The sequence below is a fragment of the Paralichthys olivaceus genome, chromosome 7 (assembly GCF_024713975.1).
Source record: "Paralichthys olivaceus isolate ysfri-2021 chromosome 7, ASM2471397v2, whole genome shotgun sequence".
Classification (NCBI taxonomy): Eukaryota; Metazoa; Chordata; class Actinopteri; order Pleuronectiformes; family Paralichthyidae; genus Paralichthys; species Paralichthys olivaceus.
This window is the reverse complement of record NC_091099.1, coordinates 26,046,063-26,060,352: the sequence shown is the minus strand read 5'-3', so window position 1 is coordinate 26,060,352 and position 14,290 is coordinate 26,046,063. Positions and strand designations below refer to the sequence as shown.

Here is a 14,290-nt window from a genome sequence, read left to right as displayed (position 1 = left end):
TCCAACATGGGGTTCTGCACGAGTTCCCTGTTTTATCTTAGCCTGCTGCTCGGCTAATCCAGGGACCATCCAAAGAATGGAGCCTTCAGTGCCAATCATAACTGTATCCCCATTCGCAACAAATGGGTAAATCATGACAAAGTGTTCCTGACTGAATTACTGACAACGTACCTGATGAATCAATGCTCATTGTTTCGATGTTGTCCACCTGGAAGGTTTGATGTCTTTTCACTCATCACCGTCCACCTCCTCCTGACATAGTTTTAGGCTGACAGGGATTATGTGCTCAGAATAAAAACTGAAACATTTACAATGATGAGCTATAGAAGCAGACTCAACACAATGCTACTGATGTATCATGATCAACAAAAACGTTATAACAGTTTGAACTGTCCTGATTGAATTTCTATGTCTCCTTGTGCAGATCTGACACGATCACGGGATTCGTCTGTAAGAACGCTAACCAGATTAAGGGCAGGTGCAATGATTTCCGTGTTCGTTTCGTGTGCCCCGACACATTCTGTACAACATGTGAGTGTTGACCCATTCTGTAACTTTACAACATACGTTGCATGAATCTGTAACTGTATCCTCTTTTTCTGATTGTTGTTGTGATCGGTTCTCATTGTTTTTAGCATTGCTTTAGGTCAAATTTCCTTTTCATTAGCATTTTTATCTACTGTATTGTAAGTATTATCTCAAATGGCACATCTTCACTTCTGTTCTCCTCCCTGGATGACAGCTCCAAAATGCTTGACACCATGGTTTGATCGAGATAACCCCTCTGGAACTGGAGACTGGGAGACCCTCAGTGATCTGCGAAAAGAAAACCCAGGAAAGATCTGCAATAATCCACTTCAAATCCAGGTCCAAACTACATCTGGGGCCAGTGTAGCTTCTACAGGAAATGTTATTGCTGTGTAAGTTGTCACGGTTCATCTTAATTGGGGCACAGAGAGGTAGAACACAGGAGCAGAGACACAATGTGGTTTTCATATATTTACTGCAATATGTATTACAGCAGTATTGGATGTGTTGACAATGAGATGAATCACAGTTTCTAGAATCCAAAGAAATGTCCAATGATCAAAGTCCTGGGTCCAACAGACTTTCAACAGAGGGTCACATATGGTGGCGTTGTATTGTGTGTTGGCTATGTGATGCAGAACAGAGAGAATGTAGATAATCCCCTATGAAGAACGACAACTGAGCAGCTTCTAGATGAATGAACGAGTCATTATCAGTAGTGGGAGAAGGTGGCAATTAGATGATGACTTGAAGGTGCATGGATGAATGGGTAAGAGAGGAGTCAACCACAAGCCATGGCCAGCCAGCAACAATATGGTCAGAAAGAGGACCCACATGAGGACAGGCAGCACCAAACAAAGATCGCAAGAGACAATAGATTCAAATATAGGACAAAAAACACAATCCTAACATTAAGCACAGGATATGCCCTCAAAACATTCTAGAAATGAAGCATTATGTTAGTTCATGCAGGACAAGGAGTCGTGTTCTCAGCTGTCAGCTACCGATAGGTTTATGGGTGCTCGTCAGCCACCCAGCAATAACAGCCCATTCTCTCACCAAAGCCGTCCCTTTGAATACAAACTCATCCTCACTGATTCATGCTCAGCTACACTGCCATCCACGCCTGCTGCCGGCAACTTGCCTCCACCTCCCCAGACCCCACCTTTTAGCACCGAGTCCAAACACGGTCGTGGTAAACATTATTCGTCTTAAGCAAACGTATGTCACCTGCTACGCCCAACATGGGGTTCTGCACGAGTTCCATGTTTTATCTCAGCCTGCTGCTCGGCTAATCCAGGAACCATCCAAAGAATGGAGCCTTCAGTGCCAATCATAACTGTATCCCCATTCGCAACAAATGGGTAAATCATGACAAAGTGTTCCTGACTGAATTACTGACAACATACCTGATGAATCAATGCTCATTGTTTCGATGTTGTCCACCTGGAAGGTTTGATGTCTTTTCACTCATCACCGTCCACCTCCTCCTGACATAGTTTTAGGTTGACAGGGATTATGTGCTCAGAATAAAAACTGAAACATTTACAATGATGAGCTATAGAAGCAGACTCAACACAATGCTACTGATGTATCATGATCAACAAAAACGTTATAACAGTGTGAACTGTCCTGATTGAATTTCTATGTCTCCTTGTGCAGATCTGACACGATCACGGGATTCGTCTGTAAGAACGCTAACCAGATTAAGGGCAGGTGCAATGATTTCCGTGTTCGTTTCGTGTGCCCCGACACATTCTGTACAACATGTGAGTGTTGACCCATTCTGTAACTTTACAACATACGTTGCATGAATCTGTAACTGTATCCTCTTTTTCTGATTGTTGTTGTGATCGGTTCTCATTGTTTTTAGCATTGCTTTAGGTCAAATTTCCTTTTCATTAGCATTTTTATCTACTGTATTGTAAGTATTATCTCAAATGGCACATCTTCACTTCTGTTCTCCTCCCTGGATGACAGCTCCAAAATGCTTGACACCATGGTTTGATCGAGATAACCCCTCTGGAACTGGAGACTGGGAGACCCTCAGTGATCTGCGAAAAGAAAACCCAGGAAAGATCTGCAATAATCCACTTCAAATCCAGGTCCAAACTACATCTGGGGCCAGTGTAGCTTCTACAGGAAATGTTATTGCTGTGTAAGTTGTCACGATTCATCTTAATTGGGGCACAGAGAGGTAGAACACAGGAGCACAGACACAATGTGGTTTTCATATATTTACTGCAATATGTATTACAGCAGTATTGGATGTGTTGACAATGAGATGAATCACAGTTTCTAGAATCCAAAGAAATGTCCAATGATCAAAGTCCTGGGTCCAACAGACTTTCAACAGAGGGTCACATATGGTGGCGTTGTATTGTGTGTTGGCTATGTGATACAGAACAGAGAGAATGTAGATAATCCCCTATGAAGAACGACAACTGAGCAGCTTCTAGATGAATGAACGAGTCATTATCAGTAGTGGGAGAAGGTGGCAATTAGATGATGACTTGAAGGTGCATGGATGAATGGGTAAGAGAGGAGTCAACCACAAGCCATGGCCAGCCAGCAACAATATGGTCAGAAAGAGGACCCACATGAGGACAGGCAGCACCAAACAAAGATCGCAAGAGACAATAGATTCAAATATAGGACAAAAAACACAATCCTAACATTAAGCACAGGATATGCCCTCAAAACATTCTAGAAATGAAGCATTATGTTAGTTCATGCAGGACAAGGAGTCGTGTTCTCAGCTGTCAGCTACCGATAGGTTTATGGGTGCTCGTCAGCCACCCAGCAACAACAGCCCATTCTCTCACCAAAGCCGTCCCTTTAAATACAAACTCATCCTCACTGATTCATGCTCAGCTACACTGCCATCCACGCCTGCTGCCGGCAACTTGCCTCCACCTCCCCAGACTCCACCTTTTAGCACAGAGTCCAAACACGGTCGTGGTAAACAATATTCATCTTAAGCAAACGTACGTCGCCTGCTACGCCCAACATGGGGTTCTGCACGAGTTCCATGTTTTATCTTAGCCTGCTGCTCGGCTAATCCAGGGACCATCCAAAGAATGGAGCCTTCAGCGCCAATCATAACTGTATCCCCATTCGCAACAAATGGGTAAATCATGACAAAGTGTTCCTGACTGAATTACTGACAACATACCTGATGAATCAATGCTCATTGTTTCGATGTTGTCCACCTGGAAGGTTTGATGTCTTTTCACTCATCACCGTCCACCTCCTCCTGACATAGTTTTAGGTTGACAGGGATTATGTGCTCAGAATAAAAACTGAAACATTTACAATGATGAGCTATAAAAGCAGACTCAACACAATGCTACTGATGTATCATGATCAACAAAAACGTTATAACAGTGTGAACTGTCCTGATTGAATTTCTGTCTCCTTGTGCAGATCTGACACGATCACGGGATTCGTCTGTAAGAACGCTAACCAGATTAAGGGCAGGTGCAATGATTTTCGTGTTCGTTTCCTGTGCCCCGACACATTCTGTACAACATGTGAGTGTTGACCCATTCTGTAACTTTACAACATACGTTGCATGAATCTGTAACTGTATCCTCTTTTTCTGATTGTTGTTGTGATCGGTTCTCATTGTTTTTATCATTGCTTTAGGTCAAATTTCCTTTTCATTAGCATTTTTATCTATTGTATTGTAAGTATTATCTCTAATGGCACATCTTCACTTCTGTTCTCCTCCCTGGATGACAGCTCCAAAATGCTTGACACCATGGTTTGATCGAGATAACCCCTCTGGAACTGGAGACTGGGAGACCCTCAGTGATCTGCGAAAAGAAAACCCAGGAAAGATCTGCAATAATCCACTTCAAATCCAGGTCCAAACTACATCTGGGGCCAGTGTAGCTTCTACAGGAAATGTTATTGCTGTGTAAGTTGTCACGATTCATCTTAATTGGGGCACACAGAGGTAGAACACAGGAGCAGAGACACAATGTGGTTTTCATATATTTACTGCAATATGTATTACAGCAGTATTGGATGTGTTGACAATGAGATGAATCACAGTTTCTAGAATCCAAAGAAATGTCCAATGATCAAAGTCCTGGGTCCAACAGACTTTCAACAGAGGGTCACATATGGTGGCGTTGTATTGTGTGTTGGCTATGTGATGCAGAACAGAGAGAATGTAGATAATCCCCTATGAAGAACGACAACTGAGCAGCTTCTAGATGAATGAACGAGTCATTATCAACAGTAGGAGAAGGTGGCATTTAGATGATGACTTAAAGGTGCATGGACGAATGGGTAAGAGAGGAGTCAACCACAAGCCATGGCCAGCCAGCAACAATATGGTCAGAAAGAGGACCCACATGAGGACAGGCAGCACCAAACAAAGATCGCAAGAGACAATAGATTCAAATACAGGACAAAAAACACAATCCTCACATTAAGCAAAGGATATGCCCTCAAAACATTCTAGAAATGAAGCATTGTGTTAGTTCATGCAGGACAAGGAGTCGTGTTCTCAGCTGTCAGCTACCGATAGGTTTATGGGTGCTCGTCAGCCACCCAGCAACAACAGCCCATTCTCTCACCAAAGCCGTCCCTTTGAATACAAACTCATCCTCACTGATTCCTGCTCAGCTACACTGCCACCCACGCCTGCTGCCGGCAACTTGCCTCCACCTCCCCAGACTCCACCTTTTAGCACCGAGTCCAAACACGGTCGTGGTAAACAATATTCATCTTAAGCAAACGTACGTCGCCTACTACGCCCAACATGGGGTTCTGCACGAGTTCCCTGCTTTATCTTAGCCTGCTGCTCGGCTAATCCAGGGACCATCCAAAGAATGGAGGCTTCAGCGCCAATCATAACTGTATCCCCATTCGCAACAAATGGGTAAATCATGACAAAGTGTTCCTGACTGAATTACTGACAACGTACCTGATGAATCAATGCTCATTGTTTCGATGTTGTCCACCTGGAAGGTTTGATGTCTTTTCACTCATCACCGTCCACCTCCTCCTGACATAGTTTTAGGTTGACAGGGATTATGTGCTCAGAATAAAAACTGAAACATTTACAATGATGAGCTATAGAAGCAGACTCAACACAATGCTACTGATGTATCATGATCAACAAAAACGTTATAACAATGTGAACTGTCCTGATTGAATTTCTATGTCTCCTTGTGCAGATCTGACACGATCACGGGATTCGTCTGTAAGAACGCTAACCAGATTAAGGGCAGGTGCAATGATTTTCGTGTTCGTTTCGTGTGCCCCGACACATTCTGTACAACATGTGAGTGTTGACCCATTCTGTAACTTTACAACATACGTTGCATGAATCTGTAACTGTATCCTCTTTTTCTGATTGTTGTTGTGATCGGTTCTCATTGTTTTTATCATTGCTTTAGGTCAAATTTCCTTTTCATTAGCATTTTTATCTATTGTATTGTAAGTATTATCTCTAATGGCACATCTTCACTTCTGTTCTCCTCCCTGGATGACAGCTCCAAAATGCTTGACACCATGGTTTGATCGAGATAACCCCTCTGGAACTGGAGACTGGGAGACCCTCAGTGATCTGCGAAAAGAAAACCCAGGAAAGATCTGCAATAATCCACTTCAAATCCAGGTCCAAACTACATCTGGGGCCAGTGTAGCTTCTACAGGAAATGTTATTGCTGTGTAAGTTGTCACGATTCATCTTAATTGGGGCACACAGAGGTAGAACACAGGAGCAGAGACACAATGTGGTTTTCATATATTTACTGCAATATGTATTACAGCAGTATTGGATGTGTTGACAATGAGATGAATCACAGTTTCTAGAATCCAAAGAAATGTCCAATGATCAAAGTCCTGGGTCCAACAGACTTTCAACAGAGGGTCACATATGGTGGCGTTGTATTGTGTGTTGGCTATGTGATGCAGAACAGAGAGAATGTAGATAATCCCCTATGAAGAACGACAACTGAGCAGCTTCTAGATGAATGAACGAGTCATTATCAACAGTAGGAGAAGGTGGCATTTAGATGATGACTTAAAGGTGCATGGACGAATGGGTAAGAGAGGAGTCAACCACAAGCCATGGCCAGCCAGCAACAATATGGTCAGAAAGAGGACCCACATGAGGACAGGCAGCACCAAACAAAGATCGCAAGAGACAATAGATTCAAATACAGGACAAAAAACACAATCCTAACATTAAGCACAGGATATGCCCTCAAAACGTTCTAGAAATGAAGCATTATGTTAGTTCATGCAGGACAAGGAGTCGTGTTCTCAGCTGTCAGCTACCGATAGGTTTATGGGTGCTCGTCAGCCACCCAGCAACAACAGCCCATTCTCTCACCAAAGCCGTCCCTTTAAATACAAACTCATCCTCACTGATTCATGCTCAGCTACACTGCCACCCACGCCTGCTGCCGGCAACTTGCCTCCACCTCCCCAGACTCCACCTTTTAGCACCGAGTCCAAACACGGTCGTGGTAAACAATATTCATCTTAAGCAAACGTACGTCGCCTACTACGCCCAAAATGGGGTTCTGCACGAGTTCCATGTTTTATCTTGGCCTGCTGCTCGGCTAATCCAGGGACCATCCAAAGAATGGAGCCTTCAGTGCCAATCATAACTGTATCCCCATTCGCCACAAATGGGTAAATCATGACAAAGTGTTCCTGACTGAATTACTGACAACGTACCTGATGAATCAATGCTCATTGTTTCGATGTTGTCCACCTGGAAGGTTTGATGTCTTTTCACTCATCACCGTCCACCTCCTCCTGACATAGTTTTAGGCTGACAGGGATTATGTGCTCAGAATAAAAACTGAAACATTTACAATGATGAGCTATAGAAGCAGACTCAACACAATGCTACTGATGTATCATGATCAACAAAAACGTTATAACAGTTTGAACTGTCCTGATTGAATTTCTATGTCTCCTTGTGCAGATCTGACACGATCACGGGATTCGTCTGTAAGAACGCTAACCAGATTAAGGGCAGGTGCAATGATTTTCGTGTTCGTTTCGTGTGCCCCGACACATTCTGTACAACATGTGAGTGTTGACCCATTCTGTAACTTTACAACATACGTTGCATGAATCTGTAACTGTATCCTCTTTTTCTGATTGTTGTTGTGATCGGTTCTCATTGTTTTTAGCATTGCTTTAGGTCAAATTTCCTTTTCATTAGCATTTTTATCTACTGTATTGTAAGTATTATCTCTAATGGCACATCTTCACTTCTGTTCTCCTCCCTGGATGACAGCTCCAAAATGCTTGACACCATGGTTTGATCGAGATAACCCCTCTGGAACTGGAGACTGGGAGACCCTCAGTGATCTGCGAAATGAAAACCCAGGAAAGATCTGCAATAATCCACTTCAAATCCAGGTCCAAACTACATCTGGGGCCAGTGTAGCTTCTACAGGAAATGTTATTGCTGTGTAAGTTGTCACGATTCATCTTAATTGGGGCACAGAGAGGTAGAACACAGGAGCAGAGACACAATGTGGTTTTCATATATTTACTGCAATATGTATTACAGCAGTATTGGATGTGTTGACAATGAGATGAATCACAGTTTCTAGAATCCAAAGAAATGTCCAATGATCAAAGTCCTGGGTCCAACAGACTTTCAACAGAGGGTCACATACGGTGGCGTTGTATTGTGTGTTGGCTATGTGATGCAGAACAGAGAGAATGTAGATAATCCCCTATGAAGAACGACAACTGAGCAGCTTCTAGATGAATGAACGAGTCATTATCAACAGTAGGAGAAGGTGGCATTTAGATGATAACTTGAAGGTGCATGGATAAATGGACTTTACATGTTAAGGCTGAGACCAAAACATTTTGGAGATGAATAATAATTAATTTTAATAATTGTTGTTGTTATCTCGATCCTACAGCACTGGAGTCAGAGATACCCGCAGGATATGAGAGAGAGGGAGAGCAAGCGAGCAAGAGACTATAGAAGTGAAAAACACAGATAGTGATAAGTAGTAAAATAAATAAATGTGGGGTCAGAGGGAGGAAGAGAGAGAGAAGTGCTTAGTGCATTAGAGCCAAGTGAGGACAGGTAACAAACAACAAAGAAGTAGACAATAAAACAAAGGGCAAAAAACACAATCCTAACATTAAGCACAGGATATTCCCTTAAATACTGACAATGTGCCTGAGGGCTTATGTAGTTGATGTTGTACACCTTGAAGGTTATGATGTCTTTTCACTCATAACCATCTAATCCTCACGTTGTTTTATGCTCCACTCAGTGGTTCATGCTTCAAATAAAAACTTTAACATTTACAATGAAAAGCTATAGAAGCAGACTCAACAATGCTGTTGACCTTTGATTTGTCCTATTTGAACCTTATGTTTCTTTCCGCAGATCTGACATCTTCTCTGGATTCGTCTGTAAGAACTCAGACCAGACTATGGGAAAGTGTAGAGATTATCGTGTTCGTTTCCAGTGCCCACGCAGGTTCTGTGCTGCACGTGAGTATATATCCATACTTTAGTTCTTTGTTTAAATGTTTACTGTTAGTTCTACACTTTATTTCGTACAGCATCTTTAAACAAGAAAAGACACAACATGCTTCACAAAAGATAAATTGTTAGGTCAACAGCCTTGTAGCAGCGTTTTGGAGCATCAAGTCGATCCAATGATGAAATGCTGAGGCAGGTGAAGAGGGATTTACAGTCGTCGAATGTGGATGATGTTATTCGAGTGTGAATGATGAACTCCAGCTCGGGTTGTGATACAATAGTCTTCAGTTTTGCAATGTTTTTTAAAGGGAATAGAGAAGAACAGATTAAATATTTGATGTGTATTGAAGATCAGAGTCTGATCAAAAACTACACCAAGATTTCTGAGAGTAGATTGTACAGCTGAACAAAATGACAAAGGTAAGAAGCAATGCTCTCTCGAGCCATGACAGGGACCTGCATTTATTTAAAAATGGTTGTTAAACTGTGTTCATACCAGACTGGTGATCCCTTTAACCAAACAAAGGATCCAATTTATGGAAAGGAGAGAAACTATGGGAAGGAAAAAATACAAAGTTAGTGACATAGAGAGGAGGTCAGTGCATGATGGGAGTTCCCCCAGGAGTGTAGGCCTATAGCAGCATAACTAAGGGATGGTTCAGGGTTCAGCTGATCCAGCATTATCAAAAAACAAAAAGGAGCGTTTTTATTGTAACCTTAAATGTAGAGATGGTGTCTGCCTCCTTAACCCAGAGGGGAGCTGGTTTGTAACGTCATGTGGTGAAATTCATTATGCCATTAGACATGTGTAAATAGAGTTGTTTCAGTCGATTTTTTCTGATGGAACTGGATTGGAAATTGTCTGATTTGTCACAGGGAATTACCACAGCAGTGAGCTGAACAGCTTCCTCTGAAAGATTTGAGATGAGATCGATCAAGGTTCTGTTTTTTCCAGGTGTGGCTGAACAAAAGCATGTTTATATAATTGACACTTTATGTCAGATCAGTGAGGTTCTGAACAGTTGCGGCTGGTGAAAATATATTTTTGGGGGGCACACTTTTGGGGCGGCATAATCCCTAGTGATGTAGCATCAATCACTCCCTCTGCTTACCCCGCCCATGACTGGGAATGGCAATCTGTTGTATTGTAGAGGCACAAACTGCGCATGTACAACTTTTAATAGGCTGAAATACTTGATTACACCAAGGTACAGTTGAAATTATTATTTTATTACAACCAGTCTTACAGAGCTCAAATGTGATGGTTAAACTGCTCCGTGGCTCAATAAATTTAATTGAATTAAATCCCTCTTTATTATAATTTATTCTTCTTCTAGCCATGGATTTTATTATTTTTCCTGTGAGGCACTTTGTAACTTTGTTTAGATAAGTGCTATACAAATACAGTTATTATTATTATTAACTTATAACGACAGTGTAAGGTTAAAGATATTTATGCCCCGATGCGGAGAGTCACCCATCCCTGACTTTAGACAATGTTAAACATTTTTAATCTTCATTTTTTGTTGCAGATATACGTGTTATACACTAATTATATAATATTTATCATTCACATTTCATATACAAACATATATACATTTTTAAGTCTCAGCCTTTATAAAATGAAGGTCTATGTGAGTCTTCCTCATTAAGAGTGGTGGGGTGGTGCTCTAGCTCCCCTGTTGACCAGCCCCCCCTGGTTGTGAAGAGAAATTGAAGAAAAAACTTGATTGGCCAAGTTGCAGATGTGGAAAATGGGGTAGAAGGGGGGATTGATGAAAGCCATGCAATCTCTAATACTATAAATAAGGACAGGAAGTTGTAATAATACATTTTCTGTTTAATTAACATTTGTATTGTATTTCAAGTATTGGCTTACCTTCATTGATGTTCCCCTCCCTGGATGACAGGTCCAAAATGCTGGACAGCCTGGTTTGATCGAGATAACCCCTCTGGAACTGGAGACTGGGAGACCCTCATTGCTTTGCGGGGTGAAAACCCAGGAAAGATCTGCAATAATCCACTTCAAATCCATGTCCAAACTACATCTGGGGCCAGTGTAGCTTCTACAGGAAATGTTATTGCTGTGTAAGTACTGGATTCACCCATTGTGAATGTAATTTTCCAAACAATATGTTTGATTAATTTGCATTTATGTTTTTTGTTGTATATTAGGTATATTATATTGTCTTTCACTCATGTCCATCCAACTCCCACACATATTCTTTGATTGTTTATGTTCAAAATCTTCTATATTGAGTCACAAGCTATAAAAGTAGATTGGCTTCTATTGGCATATGCTACTATACAAAAACAGTGTATCAGTGTGTGAACATCCATCCGTTCTTGTGTAGATCCGACAAAAACACTGGATTCATCTGTAAGAACTCGAACCAGACTCAAGGCAGTTGTAAGGATTATCGTGTACGTTTCCAGTGCCCCTTGGATTTCTGCATTCTACCAGGTTTGAAAAATGTATAAACCTTGTATAAACCTTTTCACTTCTTTTCTTTAACTGTTCAACTGGCTGGTGCAGTTGGTGATTTTGTCATCTTCTCTTTCATGGCGTCTTTGCCAGTTTGCTGGACGAAGTGGTATGATCGCGACAATCCCAGTGGAACTGGGGACTGGGAATCTCTGAGTGACCTAAGAAGACAGGATCCAAAAGGAATCTGTGACCGCCCTCTCTACATAGATGTTGTTACAACGGACACAAACACCCCATTCACCTCTACAGGCCAGACACACTATGTGTAAGTTGACTTAAGGAAAACTTATACTTCTAACTAAGACACTGAGGTGGCATGGTGGTACAGTGGTGAACACTGTTTCATCTCTGATGTATATGACTCACACACATTGACCCATCTTTAACAATCAGACCAACCGTCAGCAGCACAAATCTTGTCAGAGTGAGTGTTTCATTAAAACATCCATAAAATTTTTAAAAAACTCTACAAAGTCTTGAGCAGAACTTGGCTTAAACTTAGATACTGCTGTTGTTGCATGTTCATGCGGTAGGCATTCTGTCCCTGGGATTTCTGCAGGTTTCAATTAGTTAAAGTGAACACTTTCATTTCAACATTGGTAAAATGCTTAAATGTTAAAGCACTTAAATCATTTTATAACTGCTGCAATAGGGACTTTGAAGGAGCAGAAATTAAGAATGGCCTCTGTTTCTTAGAGGTTCATAACCACCTCAACATTCAAATGTAGTTTTGCAACAAATTGAATTAACATTAATTAAAAAAATAATATATAGTTCTGGACACGTTGTATGTCTTAGTACACATTATCCAGTGGCCTGACTGATCATTGTATAGGAATCATTGATAAACATTTTAAACTTTGTAAGCCCATATCTTCCTAGGAACCCAAATACAGTACATGAAATCTTTGTTCCATGGAATTTTTAAGTGTAACTGTTTCTGGCTCTACTTAACTGGAGGTGCTTGCGAGGGGCTAGCACTGGCAGGCAGGCTGACACACTTGTACTCTGAGCATGCTGCATCAATACTGTACATTGCTGTACAGTATAACAATGATACAGGCGCTGTTCTGTTGATACTTGACATAGACAGGTCCTAAAAGTTTTAATGTTAATGATAAAGTTAATCTATAATCCAGCTTCAATTTACCACCTCTCTTCTATATCCCCAATTTCCAGACTTCCATGTCAGTACGCATAGGTCAGAGGTACTAGTTTCTCTAATCTTTCAGACCCTGTTTTGTGCGTAGACAATGGTTTAAATGAGGCCCTGAGAGATACCCTCTCAAGTTATATTGCTTGTTTGGTGAAAATCAATGTGTTATATACACACACACACACACACACACACACACACACACACACACACACACACATACAGGGATGACAACAAACTGAATTTCCCTTTGACCACTGTAAGTATATATCTTTATTAGCTTTGAGTAACCTACTGATTTACTAACTGCCTTGATACATTTTTCAGCTACAGTCCAACTCAAGGATTTGTCTGTCGCAATCAAGACCAAGCAGGACGTCGGTGCCATGACTACAAAGTTCGCTTTGGATGCCCCTGCCCCTGCTTCTCACCATAAACTGCAAGATACAAGCAAAATACAGTGCATTTACTCAAGGATTATTTTTTGCACACATTAGTGTAATGGGTTTTATGTTAGGGTGATGTACCTTTCCAAAACGAGAAGCACTTTTTTCTACTGCAGTTGTTGCATTTGACTTTGTTTCAGAACTTTTCTTGCAATGTACTGTATGCATTCAATCTGCGCTGTGCACCGAAGCTCCTTTAGATTGTAAATGTGGAGTTTAGTTACTTAGAAACAATATACAATGTTGTGAACTGTCACTAGCATAGAGCATTTAGTGACTGTAATCAAGATGTTACACATCACAACATGTATGCACATTTCTTCACAGTTGAAGTTGCTTTTGCTGATGTTTGGAAAATACATTCTTGGGAAGTATGTCTTTTCTTTCTATATACCATGATACCTAGTTAGAACCATTAACAGATGGAGAAAAAGAATGGGGCTGTCAGTTAAAATATTCATTTATTGTGATATCTTTATGCTGTGTTTTTAGTTGAACGCTAAGATTAATAACTTCACTAATCTAGTTTGTCCAATGTTTATTCAATGTGGGATTGTTCAGGGTATGAAAGTATGATTAACTGTTCTTATTCAGGCAAAAATGGTGCTATAATCATGATTATCATTTGATTGTTAAAACTCTTAAATTTAACTCAAACAGGTTTTGTAATGTGATATTTGATTGTTGAAACATAAAAAAAATAAAATGTTCCCTTTGAAGTTGATTTTTTTTTCTCAGTTTAATTTAATTTGCATCCCAAATAATGAAATGTTTCCCCAAATCAACATAAAATCTCTTTTCCTAACCACTGTTTTCCTTTACTGTGATGAGAAATGTCACTAGAGCAAGGAAAGATGTGCGGTGGGCCGTCAACCCAATGTTTAATCCAAAATTACCCCCTTGGCATTTGCTGATAGGGAATTTGTGTGTGGAGCAGAATATCCTGAAATGTATGTATAATTTCATCCTTAAATTACCGTCTCAGCACTCAGGCTTAGCCAAGTCTAAGGAGTGCAGGTGTCCTGAGCCCCTGGAACTGCTGGCAGAGGCAGCTGTGTCAGTCAGCTTATGTTTTTTTAATTTGTATAAAAAAGAAACGATACAGAGCTCCTCTTATCTGATATCACATGTCAGCACATCCATGCTCTGTATTCTGAATGGAGCAGGTATGTTGGA

The 14,290-nt window shown here is 40.9% G+C and overlaps 1 protein-coding gene across 1 annotated transcript; it reads left to right on the top strand.

Moving 5' to 3' along the window:
- Window positions 1-5,726: 5,726 nt before the first annotated feature.
- Window positions 5,727-13,838, top strand: LOC109624093 (mucin-5AC-like). Its single transcript, XM_069528903.1, has 9 exons — window positions 5,727-5,827; window positions 6,039-6,216; window positions 7,487-7,593; window positions 7,805-7,982; window positions 8,927-9,033; window positions 10,935-11,112; window positions 11,379-11,488; window positions 11,603-11,777; window positions 12,996-13,838. Exons 5-9 carry the CDS (start codon window positions 8,973-8,975, stop codon window positions 13,102-13,104), a joined length of 633 nt encoding a protein of 210 aa, XP_069385004.1. The 5' UTR covers window positions 5,727-5,827; window positions 6,039-6,216; window positions 7,487-7,593; window positions 7,805-7,982; window positions 8,927-8,972; the 3' UTR covers window positions 13,105-13,838.
- The last annotated feature ends 452 nt before the right edge of the window (window positions 13,839-14,290 follow it).